At 33.7% G+C, this 17,381-nt stretch overlaps 1 protein-coding gene and 1 pseudogene across 1 annotated transcript; one reads left to right on the top strand and one right to left on the bottom strand.

Moving 5' to 3' along the window:
* Positions 1–300: 300 nt before the first annotated feature.
* Positions 301–3,514, bottom strand: LOC18111180 (nifU-like protein 2, chloroplastic). Its single transcript, XM_006389484.3, has 4 exons — positions 3,232–3,514; positions 3,036–3,147; positions 2,483–2,793; positions 301–656 (listed from the first exon to the last, which is right to left on the bottom strand). The coding sequence occupies exons 1-4, from the start codon at positions 3,328–3,330 to the stop codon at positions 468–470; spliced, it is 711 nt and encodes a 236-aa protein (XP_006389546.3). The 5' UTR covers positions 3,331–3,514; the 3' UTR covers positions 301–467.
* LOC112326917 (uncharacterized protein At5g49945-like) lies at positions 3,429–8,460 on the top strand (annotated as a pseudogene).
* The last annotated feature ends 8,921 nt before the right edge of the window (positions 8,461–17,381 follow it).

Raw genomic sequence — 17,381 nt, 5'->3', positions numbered from 1 at the left:
GGAACTTCTAGACTCGTTAAACAATTAAATGCATCGATTTTTGGCAAAATCTGCAGGCCTGTGACAAAGGATGGATGAGCTGTGCAACTCGCCTTCTGTTTTGACTGTTATCCAAGAGGGACTAGCAAACCTTCTCTCATGCAGTCCATTTCCGATATCGATATTCAATCTTCTTGGAGCTAGGCAAAAACAATGCTCAACAGATAAGAAAGTATAACGAGGATCCTACACTAAATTAGTTAGTATCAGCAGCTGAATTTCAAAGAACATGGTGAAGATGGTTGTGTGAATACAAAATGATTTGCAAATTCAATTTCCTCAAATTGGATTTTCAAAATATCAGTATCCAACGATTGCATCCTTCTACACTGTACACAATCTAATGTGGTATTTATACAGGTATTAAGAGTTCAATGACTCCTTTTATTTGATAATCTCATGCTCTGGACTAGAAATCTGAAAGTGTATCATAGGAGTTGAACTGCAGCAATGGCTGGAATTTTCTCGCGTAATTTCTGGGTGACAGCCACTCGTACAGTCATGACCCCAGCTGCTGGCCCTGTTAATCGGACTTTAACTATTGGTTCCTCAATTGCCACTAGTTCAAGAGATCCTCCTGCTGCCCCAACAAGGTATGGCCTTATTTCTTCCAGTACCTGGCACAATAACAAGTATATAAGCAGCCTAACAACATTGAAGTTTGAGAAGGAAATGGCCATCATATACTTCCATTTTGGGCTTATTATGGGATTGGAGAGCAGGGGTGTTTATATGCGGAAGAAAAGGAAGATACAAAAATGCCGCCACAGCCATAAGGTTACTGGCCCTAATGAAAAGCAGAACATTGCCAATCAGAAACCGCTCAATATCTCTCACCAGGCATTGCATCTCAAAGGCAGTAACTTCAGGGGCCTCAATAAAATGAAATACACCAGCACAAAAACACCGTTGTGCTTCTGACCATCTTAGACTTGACAGAAGCAAACATGTATATTGATAGAAAAGTACCCTATAGTATCAGAGAACAGGGGAAGGACATACAATACAGGAGAAAAGAGACTTCACCAAGAAACAAAAGCTGAAAAGAACCAGCCAAAAACAACAGAAGAAAGACATCAAAACTCTCCAATTTCACTGCAAACCTGCTGAAGAAAATCTCTAGAGAGTGACAGCACCAATTTTAAGCTAATAGAACTAGCTTATCCTAAAGCAGGACAAAAAAAAAAAGAGCTTCCAACCTGAAAAATTCTAAAGTTTCTCTCCTGCCAAAGATTCCAAATCAATGACAAAGCACAGTACCACAAGACTTCCTCCTTATAAATTCCCAACACCCTCAAACCTTTGTTAAAAGCAGCTCTTATAACGTATAGAACACTCAAGAATATCCAGATACTTTGAAAACCCTATCCCAAAGTATAAAATCAATTGAGGCTATTACTGATAGACATCACAGCCAAAGTTGTTACATAATGGTTACCTATCATGTGTTATGACCGCGTCACAGAAAATGCAGCAACCTATTGGGATATAAAAAAGTCAAGTAGAATCTTATTGACAGTTTAAGCTACTACTTGTCTGTTCGCCTTGATGGCAGTTTGTGAGCCACATAAGCTAATTATCTGACAATAGGCCATTGAGGAAAGAACCTAGCCTGTAATTCCAATTCCATTTTCCAGCGAAGGCAAAATTCTCTTAGAAGGGAGGTAAGCCTTGGCATTAGAGTCATATAGGCTTGAATGAGAAAGTAGGGGACCATTCACTGTTCATTTGTTGATTTCATAGGTTTAGACATCCTCAAAATTCTATGATGGTAATGTGCAGTAACCACTCATAATTTAAGTTCTCCAAGAGGAGCAAAAAATTACAAAAGGGGGTTGAAACTGCGCAGCCAGTAGAAGCTGACGGTGGAACACGGAAGAAGGGACTCTCAAAGTGCATCCTAGTTTAGAGAACTTTAAGACGAGTCATAGAAAACACAGCACTCTAGACCCTAAGTAAATACCAAGAGCTAAAATAAGAGTTGATGCAAAACCACACTTGGGAAGAATAAATTGTAAGAGGAAAATGTTCCAGAAGCAAGTAGAGGGCCATAGAAATTATTTACAAGCACCAAGAGTGCCACTCACTGACATAAGACTGCTGTTTACTCTGTAATCTAACAGAAATAGAACAATAATTTCAGAAAGCAAATACACATGCACACAAAAAATTTACTATTCTCAGGAGGCACCATCCATGATTGTAAAACTGCATTAAGCTCCTCTGAGTAATAAGCGAATGGAGTAGAGACCTATACACTCTGTTCTTCTTTTTTTTTTGCAATTTTTATCCTGCAATTTAGCATCTTTGAATCTTTTTTTTTTCTCCTTTTACCACTACAACGTGGATCCTTTCGAGAGGTGGTTCATAATTTAAAAACTGTTCAATTCCATTCCAAAGCAATATATGTAAGCACTGAAAATAAAGGCTTCAATTTGATTACCTTCTCTATATTCTCTCCGTTCAGCTCAAGCCCAGTTTCTTCATCCGCTACAGCTTCTACTGCAACTATCTCAGGAATCTTTTCCATTAAGCGACGCTCAATACCCATCTTCATCGTCATAACCGAAGCAGAACAAGAACTACATGCTCCTTGTAATTTCAATCGGACAACATTTCCATCAATCTCATGCAATGCCACATTACCACCATCTGAAATCAGGTAAGGTCTAACCTCATCCAATACACTCTCAACATTGTCTGCAGTCAACGGCAATTCTACCGCTGAATCTGGAGTAGCAACAGCCTTAACAACTACACAGCGTAAAAAATGACTTATTCAGCAACATCACTTAATAAAATAAATCAAACCCATTAATTATTTCACTCTAAAACATTAACTTAGCTATTTTCTAACAAAATAAACTAAACCCATCAATTATTCCACTCGAAACTGCGTACCTAGCTAATTTCTACGAATTAAAAGATTACAAAAAGGGCATGATGAATTATTTATATTCACGATTATTACAAGAGAGAAAAGAGAGAAAAAGAACCTGGCCTCCTCCGTGTGAAAGAAGGCGATCGAATTCGCAAGGAACGGCAAGGTATGCCTCGCCGCAGGTGACCGGGGCTCCTCGAATGGGTACCAAAAAAGCTCGAACGACTCTGTGAATATGGGATTCAGTTATTCAACGTCAACACACAAAAAAAAAGGAAAAAAAAGTTGAGACAGGGAGAGAAGGAGGAAACCTTGTAAAGAATAGCAGGAGGGGGAGGAGAGCTGCAGGAGGTGTCTAGGCCTTGTTGAGCCCTGCAGTAGCAAGTTGGGTTCAACACCACCGATTGCATATCTCTTTCTCTCTTCCTTGATGAGAAAAAGAAAACAACAGATTGGTTTCGGAATCGGCAAAACGAGAGAGAGAGAGAGAGTAGAGCTTTCTGTGGAGATGGGAGAGAAGGAAGCGAGGAGAGGAGAGAGCTTTGTCTGTTTGTCTGGTAAATGAAAGAAGCTGGGGTGCTGATGCTGCCAGGAAAGCATAATAAGAATTATAGTAGTAGTAGTAGCTGACAAATGTGCCTTTGCTTCCCATTTCTTCTATTTTTCAATTTTCATTTTTCTTTTTTAAATATCTTAGAGTTGACTGGCTCAGTTTTAGCTGGCTTAATTTATCTTGTTTAATTAAGTTTAGTTGTATCAATATTTTTTTATTTTAATTTAAAACTCAGCTTGATTAAGTTTTGATTATTTTTTATTATTATTATAATAGACATATGAGTTAACTTATACGCATCTCAACTAATCTTATGAATTCTGAAATTAACGAATATGTAAATTTTTAATGGCTCTAATATTTGTGAGACTCGAACTGGAGATTTTTAGAAATTAAACTTAAAACCTGACCAATTGAGCTATACTTTTTAGAATTAATAACTATATATAATACTAATTACTTATTATTTTTTCCATATCACATTATAGATATAATTTCAAGTTAATTTCAATGCAAGAAAATAAAGTGTCATAGTTATGGATACCTTTTATGATATGTTGAAATTTATTAGTCGAGAAATGGAAAAATTATTTATGTGCTTAGTATAATGAATTCAACATAAATTAAAAAATTGTAAAAGTTTTATGAAAGCTAATTAAAGATTAAAACAAAAGGTCTTAATAAAAATTAATAAAAAAAAGTAAAATATGGTTTTAAAGATTTAATTTTTTTAAAAAAAATAATGTATTTCTTTAATCAAAATTCTAACTTCTTATATATATATATATATATATATATATATATATATATATATATTCCAGGTTTTAATGAAATATTAATTTTTTTTATTAACAACATAGTTTTTACAATAAAAAACTAACCCGATAAAAATAAATATTTATAAAAATTTGATCATTTAAATTCACAATAAAAAATGTATTTCTTTCATGAAAACCCCTTTTTTCTTATTTTTTTTTAATGAAACATGTATTTCTTATTAGAAGATGTCAAAAGGGATTAGTTTTTTATACTATGGCTATGAATAAAATAAGATTGTGATCTAATAGATTTTATTTCATAATTGGTAATAAATAATTTAAAGATAAACTTGAGTAGCTCTACTATGGATAATTGTTGTAGAATTAAAAACATTTGGTATTCTTTGTTTATAATAATCATATGCATGAAATTATTTATTTAACTTTATTTAAAAAAAACAAATTAAAACAATATTATTTTAATTATTTATTTTAAAAAAGCAACAAATTAAAAGCTGAATGATCAGGCAGGTTAAGGTCAACCCAAATTTTTTATAAAGCCAAATAATTTTTTATTTTTAATTAAAATCCCGAGTATAGTGATTCGAGTTTTACAACTAGAGAGTATAATAGAGAGTGAGTGTGTGATGGCTAGGCATAATTTCAGATGAATTGGATCAGTAGAGACTATTATTTGTTCTCCATTCTTTTTCTTCAAGCTCTCATCATATTTCATGTGCTTGTCAAATTAGTCTAACAAATCACAGCAACACTTAAGCAAATATATCTAATAATATTGCAATCTTTTAATGTCAAATGAGAGATTGTTTGCGGAAGTTTCTTGATCATGCTTGTGATCAATTACTTCACTGGTAAACGTGAGGATGGGAATTTAGCATTGCCTTGGGCCGCCAAGTTTGCTGCCAAGGATCCGATTTTTGAGAAGAGTTTTAGTCTTTTAGGTATCGGGGAAGGCGAAGATTCGCCTTTGTTGTTGAGAGAAGGGCAGGCCGTGTTTAAATTCTACGCGAGTGGGCGGAGGTATTGTCGAGGGCTGTTAATTGGCGACAATGGAGTTGAAGAGCAGGGAGGATCTGCTGTCGAGGATATATAATATGGTGGTGCCATGTAAGGATATTGGGATTAGTTTTGAAGTTTACATGAATGATGATGCGATGGATCATGTAGTTTTTGCATTGGCGAGGAAGAAGGTGCATGGCTAGAGGAATGCAGAAGGAACTGAGAGGTTTGCAGAGGTTTGCGGGGAGTGTCGCGCAGCCGCCTAGAGGGAGGAAATGGGTGGCTGAGGAGATGGCTGCTGTTTCTGAGTCTAAGGAGGTTTCTGGGGATTTGATCAGTACTGAAGCTGCGCTTGAGCAGGTTGGAGTATGCCTTAACTTTCTTTTCTGTTCTTTAGCTTCTTGCTTTGACATGATTTTGAGCATTTTGGTAGTGAAGTATGCCTTGTGTTTTGATAGTTTTTTACGTTGAACCTGTGATTGATATGGTTAGAGGACAGGGGGCCTTGTCAGGATGGTTTCCTTCGTCGTTCACAAAGCAAATAGCTGAGGCTATAGCTGCATGGAGATATAGCAAGGCAGATTAAATTCTGCTGTAATCTCAAAAATAGAAGCTGCTGCACTGTCTGGTATGGTATGGTTACTCCACTAGATTTTAGGGATGTTAAAAAAAACCGATCAACCGATTAAACCAAAAAAACTGAGAAAAAATTAACTTAAAAAAATGAACCGATAGAAAAAACTGAATAAACCGATTAAAAATAAAAAAAATCACTTAATTCGGTTCGGTTTCGGTTTCGGTTTCAAAAAGCTTCAATTGATTGAACCGGACCAAACCAGACCGATTCAATTGAATCTAAATGACTTAAAAAAAGATATAAAAGAAACATCTTTAAGAACCCTAAACCTAAATCATTTTATCCCTTTCCAGCCACCCCCCTCTCCTCTATGCTCTTCTCTCTCATTTTCTCTGATATTAAGTGTTAACCTAACATTAAATCATCTTTTTAAGTTTTGACACCATACCTCCCCACCTTCTCCTACAATCACTCTCAAGTCTCTCATATGGCAGTGTCTTTCACAGCCTTTACTTCACTCTTATCATCAACCACCTACAATGGTGACAACCACCGACAATGGTGGTTGTAATGGCTCCATATGCATTTGCAAATCTAAATATTTCTCTCAACTTCGGTTCATCCTATTATCTAATGTTAGAGATAATAATCCAAGATCTCAATTTATTTTAGCATCCACTTACTGATATGCAGAAGCTATGTGAGAAATGAAGTTAGAGGGCTTTGGTACAACGATAACAGTAAAAACAAGCTCACTTAATTGGTTTCTGGTTTTTCTGGTTTTTAATGCTAAAAAATCAACCCGAACCAAACAAAATTGGTTCGGTTTGAACCGGTTCTTGGTTCAATCTGGGTTATATTAACAAGGAATACTATTTTCCGGTTCGGTTGAATTTTTGGGTTAAAACCGGACCGTGAACACCCCTACTAGACTTTGACATTTTGTTCTCGTAAATCCTTTTTCCAGTCAGATAATTTATGTCTAGTGTTAGGTTACTAGTCTTTGGGTCCAAGGGTTGTGGCTTTGAGCTCATGTTTCGTAGTGCATTCTAAACGGAAGTTATCAAATTTTGAATTTTTTTTGTTTAAAATTAGTTTTTTTATGTTTTTGGATCATTTTGATATGCTAATATCAAAAATAATTTTTAAAAAATTAAAAAAATATATATTATTTTGATGCATTTGCAAACAAAAAATATTTTGAAAAGCAACTGCTACTTTACTCTCAAACACCTCTAAAGTTGTTGTGCAATTGCCAAGGAAAGATTATAGTGGTCGAAACGTCAAAGCAAAAACAATTATTTTATCCATGTCGTTTTATGTCAGTTATTCTAGGGAGGTAACTTTTTGTTAACTGTAATGTAGGTGTTTTTCAAAATATTTTTTTACTTAAAAATATATTAAAATAAATTTTTTATATTTTTTTATATCATCGCATCAAAACTATATCAACTTGATGTTTTTTCAAGCTAAAAATACTTTCAAAAAATACCCAAAAGCATTTACAAACGCAATCCCTAACGCCTATATCTCATTGATTGATATCTATTATTTTTATATTGTTTCCATGAATGAATTATTCTTTACTTTCTCATATAATCATATAAAACCAATTGAAATATTATTTTTTTGTTTCTGGTTTAAGATTGCAATACAGATTATGATAATTTTTTATTTTAAAAACTATATTTTTGATAAAAAAATATTTTCATCAAAATTAAAAAGAAATGAATAACTAAAATAAATTTTTGGTTAAAGAAATATATATTTTTCCTAGAATCTAAATTATTAGAATCTTTATTATAACAAAAGCTAAATGGTGTAGGAAAATTACTGTAGATTAAGAGACATTTTACTGTGAACTGTAATAGTAGTTTCAATTTTAATTTCTTATTTTTTCACGTGCGGATAAACGTTTATTTGACTTTCTTTTTCTTCTCATTCATTGCTTCTTCCCTCACCTTTTCTTTTAACATTTTACAACTCGGATCTTGAAGAGAATGAAAGTGAATCGGCAAGAGGAAAGATACTTGGGTTTGGCAGTCATTCAGGCTCAAGCAATTTGAGTATGGGAACCACGTCAGATCCAAACTACTTGGATATGGCAACAACGATAGACTCAAGTAGGAGGATTAGAGATGAGTAACAAAAAGTTTGAACAACAAATTAATGGGCACAAAATTTTAACTTTTGGGTTGAAGCCTTCTTTTATCTTTTCAAAACAAATCAACAGTGAAGATACAATCATGTCCTTGAAGGGGTGAACAATATGAATGTGTTGAGGAGCTTTTTCATCCTTTTCTTTTATTGAAATAATTCAAATACAAAATTACTCTTGGGTTTCAAGAGAAACAAGGTTGCATATAGGGATTTTTTGTCATTTCCATATGGTTTTATTGTAAATATCATATGGGGTTGCCAGACCCAAACGCTTAGGTTTAGCGCAAGACCCATGGTTGTCAAACTCACCCGTCTTATGTCTGATGTGGTTGTCACACCCAGATGCCTTGGATCTGGTATTGTTGTCAGAATCAAGCGCCTTGAATCTGGTATGGTTGTCAGAATCAAGCGCCTTGAATCTGTCGTGGTTGCCAGAACTAGACGTGTAGGTCTGACATGGTTGTCAAACTAAGACGCTTGAGTTTGACATGGTTGTCAGACCCAGACGCCTTGGATCTGCAAACATGCCAGCAAATAACTTGGGTCCGAAGCCAGACTCAAGGCGTCTGAACTTAGGGATTAGCAAAGTCCACAGTAACATAGGTCTGACATGTTTGTCATACCCAAAACGCATAGACCTTACAAGCTGCCAAGTCTAATTATAATATTAAAACGTTCACAAATCTAATTTCCATATATCATTACAATAATTATTTATATTGTTTATGAATCGACCAGCAGCAACGCGGGGCCATCTATCCAGTGAACATTTATTTTGGAATTAGCTCATACTCTGTATATGATACATATTCAGGTATTTATCCACCAATACCCTCATAAATTATTTAATCATAATTAAATTAAAAAAGAAACTAAAAATCTTAAAGATTTCACTCTGTTAATTATTGTAGATTCACGCTCTGCTATGTTGTGAATTGGAATACGAATAATGCAGCCAAGTGATTTTTATTTTTTTTCCTCGAATCTTGCTCTTCCAGTCACTAAATTTATTTATTTTTAACTCAATCCCCTTACATTACGTTGATAGAGTTTTAAGTCTTATAATTTATTTTATTTTACAATGCTATAAGGTTTTCAAGTGTCAAAAAAAGATTTCTAACATTGAATCCATGCTCAATTATACAGAATAAAAATTTAATTTTATTGAATAAAAAATTAAAATACCAGGATCATATTTGACACTAAACAAAACAACACTTTTTATATTTTTACTGTTTATGAGGGCAAATAAAAAAAAAACAGCTTGGTTTCTTAAGGTTTTACTTTAAACTTTTTTGTCACCATGTTTTGAGGATTTTATGTTTTAGTTATAAACTTTATTTGTTATATACTAGTTTTGATGGTTATGCTTTATCATCGGGAGGCTGAATTATTTTTTGTACAAAAATAATATTTAGGTATTGAAATGGGGTTAAAAATAACATAAAAATAACCATAATAAATATTTAACAACGTTAATTAAGGTTAAGACAACATTATTTATTTTTTATTTATAAAAACTTGCTTTTATGATTATGATAAGTTGTTTTTTTTAAAAACAATGATTATGATAAAAAAAAAATGTCTGAAAAAGAAGAGTGAATTAACAAGATAGATATAAAGTTTAATTAAAAAAATACTTTTTTTAATTTGCTAAAAACTTTTTTGGATATTTATTTTAGTTGCTTTGAGTTTTTATCCAATATGTTACATAGATCTAAAAAAGTTATATTTGTTATGAAACAAATAAATTAATAAGGACACGAGGGATTATACTAGAAAATTACTTTTTTTAATAGATTTTAAATTATTAATTTTCTTTCAAAAAATTCAATTTCATCCTCATATAATTAAATAAAAACTTCTTAAATTACTCACGGTGACACGAGATTAATATCTTAATTTTCATCGATCTTTGCTTCTTGATTTAGCTTTAGTTAGTATTAATATTTTTATTTATTTATTAAAGTATATAATTATTTATTTATTTTATTAAATACACATATCAAATTTCCATCTCAAAATTAAATTTTCTTTTATAATGCTAGAAAACACATTTGTAGCGTGTGCACATTCTTTCTTCTTCTTCTTCATTTTTTTGCTTTAAAAATTAATTTTTAATCTTATCCACAACGTAACGCAAGTAAGTTGCCTAATACAAAATGTATAGACATAACTTTATTATTGGTCTGCGCTACATTGTGGGTCAGATCAAAAATATTTTTAATATAAAAAAAATATTCAAGCATTTCTAACGTTTTTCTAGTATAAAAAAAATTTAAATCATATGAGGATTGACTTGATGTGATTTGGTCGACTTGGCAATTCCAAATGCAACCCAAATGACCAATAAAAATATAGTTTGACTCAAAATAAATATTCGAGATGTTATTTTTTTATAAATATTGAGACGGTAATATATTGGATCAATTTAGGTCAACTCATGTTAACTTACAAACCGCGTGACAGTTCATGAGACTATAATAACTCAATAGAAAGCAAATCAAAATAAATTATAAAGTTTAATTTTCAATAAACTCAATGTTAAATGATGAAATTGAATAAAAAAATTAATTAAAAAAATAAAAAAAATTGACCCTAGCCAGTTAGGATAACCACATAGAAAAAAATTAAAATAAATTATGAAGCCTAATTTCCAATCAACCTGAAGTTTAAATATGAAATTGAAAAACATTATTTAAAAAAGGCACTAAAAAATGACTTGAGTCAATCCAGTTTAATCCGTTAAACTTGTGACTCGAGTTATAAGACGAGGATAATATAGTAGAAAGCACTCCGAAACAAATCACAAAGCTTAATTTTCAATCAATCAAATGTTAAAGGATAAAAAAGAGAAAAAAATCAATTAGAAAAATGAGAAAAAAACCTTGAGTCAACCGATTTAACTCATTTAACCCATGGTATGGGTGATCAAACTTGGATAACCTCCTAAAAAGTAAATAAAAAAAATTATGTAAGTCAATCCCCAATAAACCAAATATTGAAAGATGGAATTGAAATTGAAAAATCAATTAAAAAAACACAAAAAAAAAACTCGAATCAACTTGAGTTACTCCATCAAACTCATTACCTAATCATGAGATGAGAATAACCTCATAGAAAACAAACTAGAACAAATCATGAAGGCTAATTCTCAATCAACCCAATGTTGAATACTAAAATTGAAAAAAAAAATCAATTGGAAAAAAAAAAACTCGAGTCAACAGAGTTAATATTTTTTTTAAAAAAAAATAGATCATAAAAAAATCATAAAAAAAACAATATTTAAATTAATAATGTTTTTACAAGGAGAGTACAATAAAACCCTCTCATTCTATAGATTTTTGTTAATTATTGGTAATATTTGTTTCGTTTTTATGACAACAGTATTGTTTTAAAAATGAATTAGGAATTATTATATATATATATGTGATAATTCTTGATAGAAACCTCATCTACCTCTTTTTTTTTTTTTTTTGCAAACTCTGTCTACGTACTAAAGTAATGCATTAGAAAAACGTGAGAAAGATAAAATGTGAAAACTGAAAAGAAGGAAAACTGTTTTCATAAAGCAAGTCCTCCTGGCAAGCTTTATTAATGAGAGCAATTATTAAATTTGACCTGTGCGTTTTATTCACACATGGAGCTATGAACATTGTTTTAACCTGTTAATTGATTGACTTGAGGTTTGATTTAATTCGGTTGATATAAAAATTTATTTTTTTTAATTATATTATTTTATGTTTTTTTTAATGTAATCATTTTGTATTTTTCTTAATGTAATCATTTTACGTCAAAATAACTTTATTTTGATTTTTTTTAAATAATATCGTTAGAAATAATTTTTTAAAAAAATAATTTGAGTTGAAACATGTTAATATACATGATTCACAAACTAAATGTTGGGTGTCAACAACTCCTCTCTGATTTATTAGATGGTATTATTTTGAATTGTTTTTAAATGATATTATTTTAGATTTATTTTTAAAAAAACAAACTTGAAACAACACGGTAATAATAAAAAATCAAAAATTTTCTTTTGGGTGGAAAGGTTTAAGAGAAATAATTTTTGAAAATCAAATTCACAACTCATCATCTTTCACTACCAGAAATTCGCTAAATAGCAACGGATTTACCGACGGAAAATTTCTGTCGGTACTTTGAGGTTGAAATTACCGACGGACACTTTTCCGTCCGTAATTCAGTCGGTAACTACCGACGGAAACTTTCCGTCGGTAGTTACCGAGTGAATTACGGACGGAAAATTTTCCGAATTAAAAAAAAAAGGTGGATCGCTGACGTGGAGGTTTTGGCGGGTTATTTGTTCCGACGGAATCACCGACCGATTTAAAACGACAGCCCGTACAGTGATGTGACCGGTTCGTCGTTTAAATTGCCGATGGAATCACCGAGGAATTTGAAATGGCAGATCCATACGGTGACGTGTCTATTTTTCCGTCAGAATCACTGACGGCATCACCGACGGAAAATCCGTCGGAAAAAGTTAATATATGTCAGCTCTGCCGACCCTCTCCTCCCAAACAAAAATCTCCCTCATATCAGCACGACAAGTTATATTTCTTGAAGTTTTGTGGTCACAGCATCCGTGTTCTGATTTACCGACGGATTTTATCAATTTTTGTAAGTAATTCTATCTTTTTAAATCTTAACATTTAATTAAATGTCAATTTTATTGTTTTTTTAGTATATGTATTTTGTTAGTAGATGTACATGTTTTATTATTATTTCTCAAACAAACTTGTAGTATATGAATGTATAATTCTATACATGTTATGGTTTGTTTTAGATTTTGTAAGATTGTATTTGTTTGTAAATTGTTAAAACTTTATGGAACTACCGAAGTACATGTGCTGTTTTGAAATAATTAATAGCTTGCTTAATGGGTCCGTTTAAAGTTTTATCAATGGTATTGCGGAGTGGTAATTTCCGTAAATTTATATATTTTAATTTGTATGGACGTTGATAAATGATAATGAATATTTAATATTTATGAGAAGTTGTGATTGGTTTGTTGGATAATCTCGAGGTAAAGTAATATTTTTGCAAGTTTATTTACCTAACTTAGTTAATTAATATATGATGTCATTATAATTTTATAGAGGTTCGATAAAAGTCATGGATGATCGTTCATGGATGTATCGAGATTCACCCCAAGGATTGCAGATGATGGATTATTGTAACGGGGTTCAGGGTTTTATTAATTTCACAACATCTATTCCTAGAAATTTTACTGGAGGCGGTATTAGGTGTCCATGCAGGAAGTGTCAAAATAAAAAGTATTTGCATCCAGATGTTGTAATGATGCATCTTCTACATAAAGGGTTTATAGAGAATTACCAGTGTTGGTATGCACATGGAGAAGTATTTGTTAGTAAGAGGAGAATGGAAGAAACGGTGGTTGGGTCTACTTCTAGTGCTAGCAACGTGCATGAAGCGGCAAATGACAACACTAATCCTTACAGAAATATGGTTATGGATGCAATGAGAATGAATCAAGGTAATGTCAGTCAATGTCCAATCGTAGAAGAAGAACCTAATGCAGATGCAACTAGGTTTTTTGATTTGTTGAAAGATTCTGACGAACCATTATGGGATGGCTGCACGAACCACAGTAAATTATCGGCCGTAGCACAGGTGTTCACCATCAAGTCAGATCACGGGTTGAGTGAGGCCGGGTATGACAAGATTATTGAATGGGCAAGAAGCATTTTACCTGAAAGGAACAGGCTGAGAGAGAACTTCTATGTTGCGAAGTCCATGATGAAACCCCTCGGTTTAGGATACCAGAAAATTGACATGTGCCCTAACTTCTGCATGTTATACTACCTTGAAAATGCTGAGATGACCGAGTGCATGACATGCGGGCATTCCCGTTACAAACCTAGAACTGGCAGGGAAAAGACTCTAGTGGCATATAAAAAACTTAGATACTTCCCGATCACACCTAGACTGCAGAGGTTATTTATGTCACCAAGGACTGCTGAGCACATGACATGGCACCAAGCACATGATGCGGTTGATGGAGTGATGGTGCATCCTTCTGACGGCGAAGCGTGTAAACTCTTTAACAGTGTGCATCCTCACTTTTCAGCTGAATCAAGGAATATGCGTCTTGGGTTGTGTACAGACGGATTCAACCCATTTGGGTCATTTGCTGCTCCTTATTCTTGTTGGCCGGTCATACTCACAGTTTATAACTTGCCACCGGGAATGTGTATGAGGCCGGAGTTCATGTTTTTATTTACTGTCATACCCGGTCCAAGCAGCCCGGGGCGTAATATAGATGTTTTTCTTCGACCGTTGATTGATGAGTTAGCGTAGTTGTGGTCCTCCGGAGCTCTGACTTATGATATATCGAGGAAACAAAATTTCCTTATAAGGGCGGCTTTGATGTGGACTATCAATGATTTTCCAGCTTATGGAATGCTTTCTGGTTGGAGCACGCATTGAAAACTCGCATGTTCATACTGTATGGAAAACAACAAGGCATTCACGCTAGCAAACGGAGGTAAAGCTTCTTTTTTTTACTGTCACCGTCTCTTCTTGCCACTTAATCACAGGTACAGAAAGAACATAAAAGATTTCTTTGTTGGCAGAGTTGAAAAAGATGTTGCATCCCCGCGTCTTTCTGGTGAAGAATTGCATGATGTTGTCTCAGAGTACGGTGACATTGTGTTTGGCCTTCAATCAGGTAAGCAAAAGTTTTCTGGTTTTGGTTTGACCCATAATTGGGTAAAGCGAAGTATCTTTTTCGAGCTTCCTTATTGGAAGACCAATCTGCTCCGCCATAACCTTGACGTCATGCACATCGAAAAGAACATGTTTGAGAACATTTTCAACACCGTCATGGATGTGAAGGGGAAGACAAAGGACAACATCAATGCTAGATTGGATATAGCTTTATACTGTAACCGTAAAAATATAGAGTTGGTTTATGATGAGTCACGGGTCGCAAAACCAAGAGCAAGCTTCGTGTTAGAGAAAAACTCGCAACTGCTAGTCTACAAATGACTTAAGAGTCTGCGTTTTCTGGATGGACATGCATCGAACATATCAAGGCTGGTTAATATAGAGGATTGCAGATTGTATGGAATGAAAAGTCATGACTGCCACGTGTTTATGCAAACACTCATCCCATTAGCTTTTCGTGATTTATTGCCAAAGGGAATATGGGATGCACTCACGGAGATCAGTCATTTCTTCAGAGATATATGCTCCAGCAAGTTGAATGTTGATCACATTGAGAGACTTCAAACGAATATCGTCGAGACACTATGCAAACTTGAGATGATATTCCCTCCATCATTTTTTGACTCAATAGAGCATCTCCCTATACATCTACCGTTCGACGCAAAAGCTGGAGGACTGGTCCAATATAGATGGATGTACCGATTCGAACGGTTAGATATTACAGTTGCAATGTAATTCATATATAAAAGTATTTTATATGTTTTTCTTAATTGAAAATACTTGATTAATATTTCAATGCAAGTACTTGTTTAATCTCAAGAAAAAGGTTAAGAACAAGGTGCATGTTGAGGCTTCGATATGTGAAGCCTATATTGTTGAGGAGATCTCAACATTTATCTCGTATTATTTCGAACCTCATCTGAGAACGAGAATCAATCGTATTTCACGGCATGATGATGGCGGTGAAGTGCCTTCCAGTGGGAACTTGTCAATATTCTCCAATACTGGATGACCCACACCTAAAAATGCCGTAAGAGGAAGATATTTATCGGAAATAGAGTTTAAACAAGCACACAACTATGTTCTATTTAACTGTGATGAGCTGAGACCTTTTATTCAGTAAGTTTATACTAATTAAACTTTGTTAGTAATATACTGTTAATTATATATTGTAATATCATACACTCATTATCACTTATAGGCAACATCGACAATATTTGCTCTCCAATAACTCACAGCTGACCGAATCTCAGATCTTTCAATTACAAGATAAACAGTTTGCCACGTGGTTCAGAACACATGTAAGCACTATCACAAACTCATTCTAACTTGCAAAATTATTGTACGTATGTATGTCATTATGAGATTCTCTCGTTCATTTACTGTTTATTGATGTACATTACATACAAGGTTTATCAAATGGGAAGGAGTGCGCCTAAGTCATTGTCTTCACTAAGCTTGGGCTTGAAAGAAAATGTAAGTGCTACAACGGGTATTTTGTCAATGGATATGTTTTCCATACTGAAGAATACGGGCAAGGAAGAAAGACATACAACAGCAGTGTTTGTGTTAAGGGATCCACTAGTAGTGAGTTAGAAGTTGACTACTATGGTAGATTAGAAGAGGTCGTCGAACTGTAATATCATAACGAGCAGAATATAGTGTTTTTATTCAAATGTTATTGGTATGACACGACTGACAGAGGAATCAGAGTTGATCCGCACTATGGTCTGGTCGAAATCAACTCAAAAGCTAGACTCCGCAACATAAACGATGTCTTTGTTTTCGCAAAGCAATGTCAAGAAGTTTATTACACATACACCCCTTCATTTAGAAAGGATCGATCAAGAGTGGATTGGTTGTCCGTTTTAAAAACAAAACCCCGGGGTCGTGTCGAGGTTGTTCAGGATGAGAACGAAGACACAAGTGTGCGAGATGAAGTCTTTCAAGTTAGTGAGTTGGTTGAACCATATCGAGTTGCTCCTTCGATTGAATTGGAAGAAAATTTAATTTTTGTGTTTTCAATGATAGTCTCGTTGATGTTGACGCATAGGAGTTGAATTTTGTTTTGAGCTCTAGCGGACAAGCAAATGTCGATGAAGAAGATGATATCCATATTGAAGATTGCGATAAAGGTGATGACAATTCAATTGATGATGAAGAAGAAGAAAATTCTGACTAACTACCAAAATGAAGCCCTGTGTAAAACCCTTTTTTTCATGTAATTAAGATTATGGATGATATATTTTGTAACACGAAATATTTATTACTTGAAATGCCATAATCACGAAATAATTACTTGAAATAATTATAGATCATGGATGATATATTACTTGAAATGCCACAATCACCGACGTCCATACCGACGGATATAAGTTCGTCGGCACTTCACAGAGAGTTAATTACTTGAAAAGCCACAATCACCGACGTCCATACCGACGGATGTAAGTCCGTCGTCATTTCACAGAGAGTTTAAAAATAATTACTTGAAATGTCACAATCACCGACGTCCATACCGACAGATGTAAGTCCGTCGGCATTTCACAGAGAGTTCGAAAATAATTACTTGAAATGCCACCGTCACCGACATCCATACCGACAGATATAGGTCCGTCGGTAAGTTGTCGGCGGGTCAATTTTACCGACAACATTACCGACGGACTGCGCGAATTCCAAAGGGTT

Source organism: Populus trichocarpa, chromosome 3 (genome assembly GCF_000002775.5).
Source record: "Populus trichocarpa isolate Nisqually-1 chromosome 3, P.trichocarpa_v4.1, whole genome shotgun sequence".
Classification (NCBI taxonomy): Eukaryota; Viridiplantae; Streptophyta; class Magnoliopsida; order Malpighiales; family Salicaceae; genus Populus; species Populus trichocarpa.
Note: the sequence above shows the minus strand (reverse complement) of the source record. Positions and strands in the feature narration are given on the sequence as shown.

Bases quoted from the DNA above. Each gene is read 5' to 3' on its own strand.
- LOC18111180 (XM_006389484.3), bottom strand. From the start codon at position 3,330: ATGCAATCGGTGGTGTTGAACCCAACTTGCTACTGCAGGGCTCAACAA. The intron at 3,148-3,231 runs GTTTCCTCCTTC...CCATATTCACAG, and splicing joins CTCCTGCTATTCTTTACAAG to AGTCGTTCGAGCTTTTTTGG. The intron at 657-2,482 runs GTAATCAAATTG...TTATTGTGCCAG, and splicing joins ACGGAGAGAATATAGAGAAG to GTACTGGAAGAAATAAGGCC.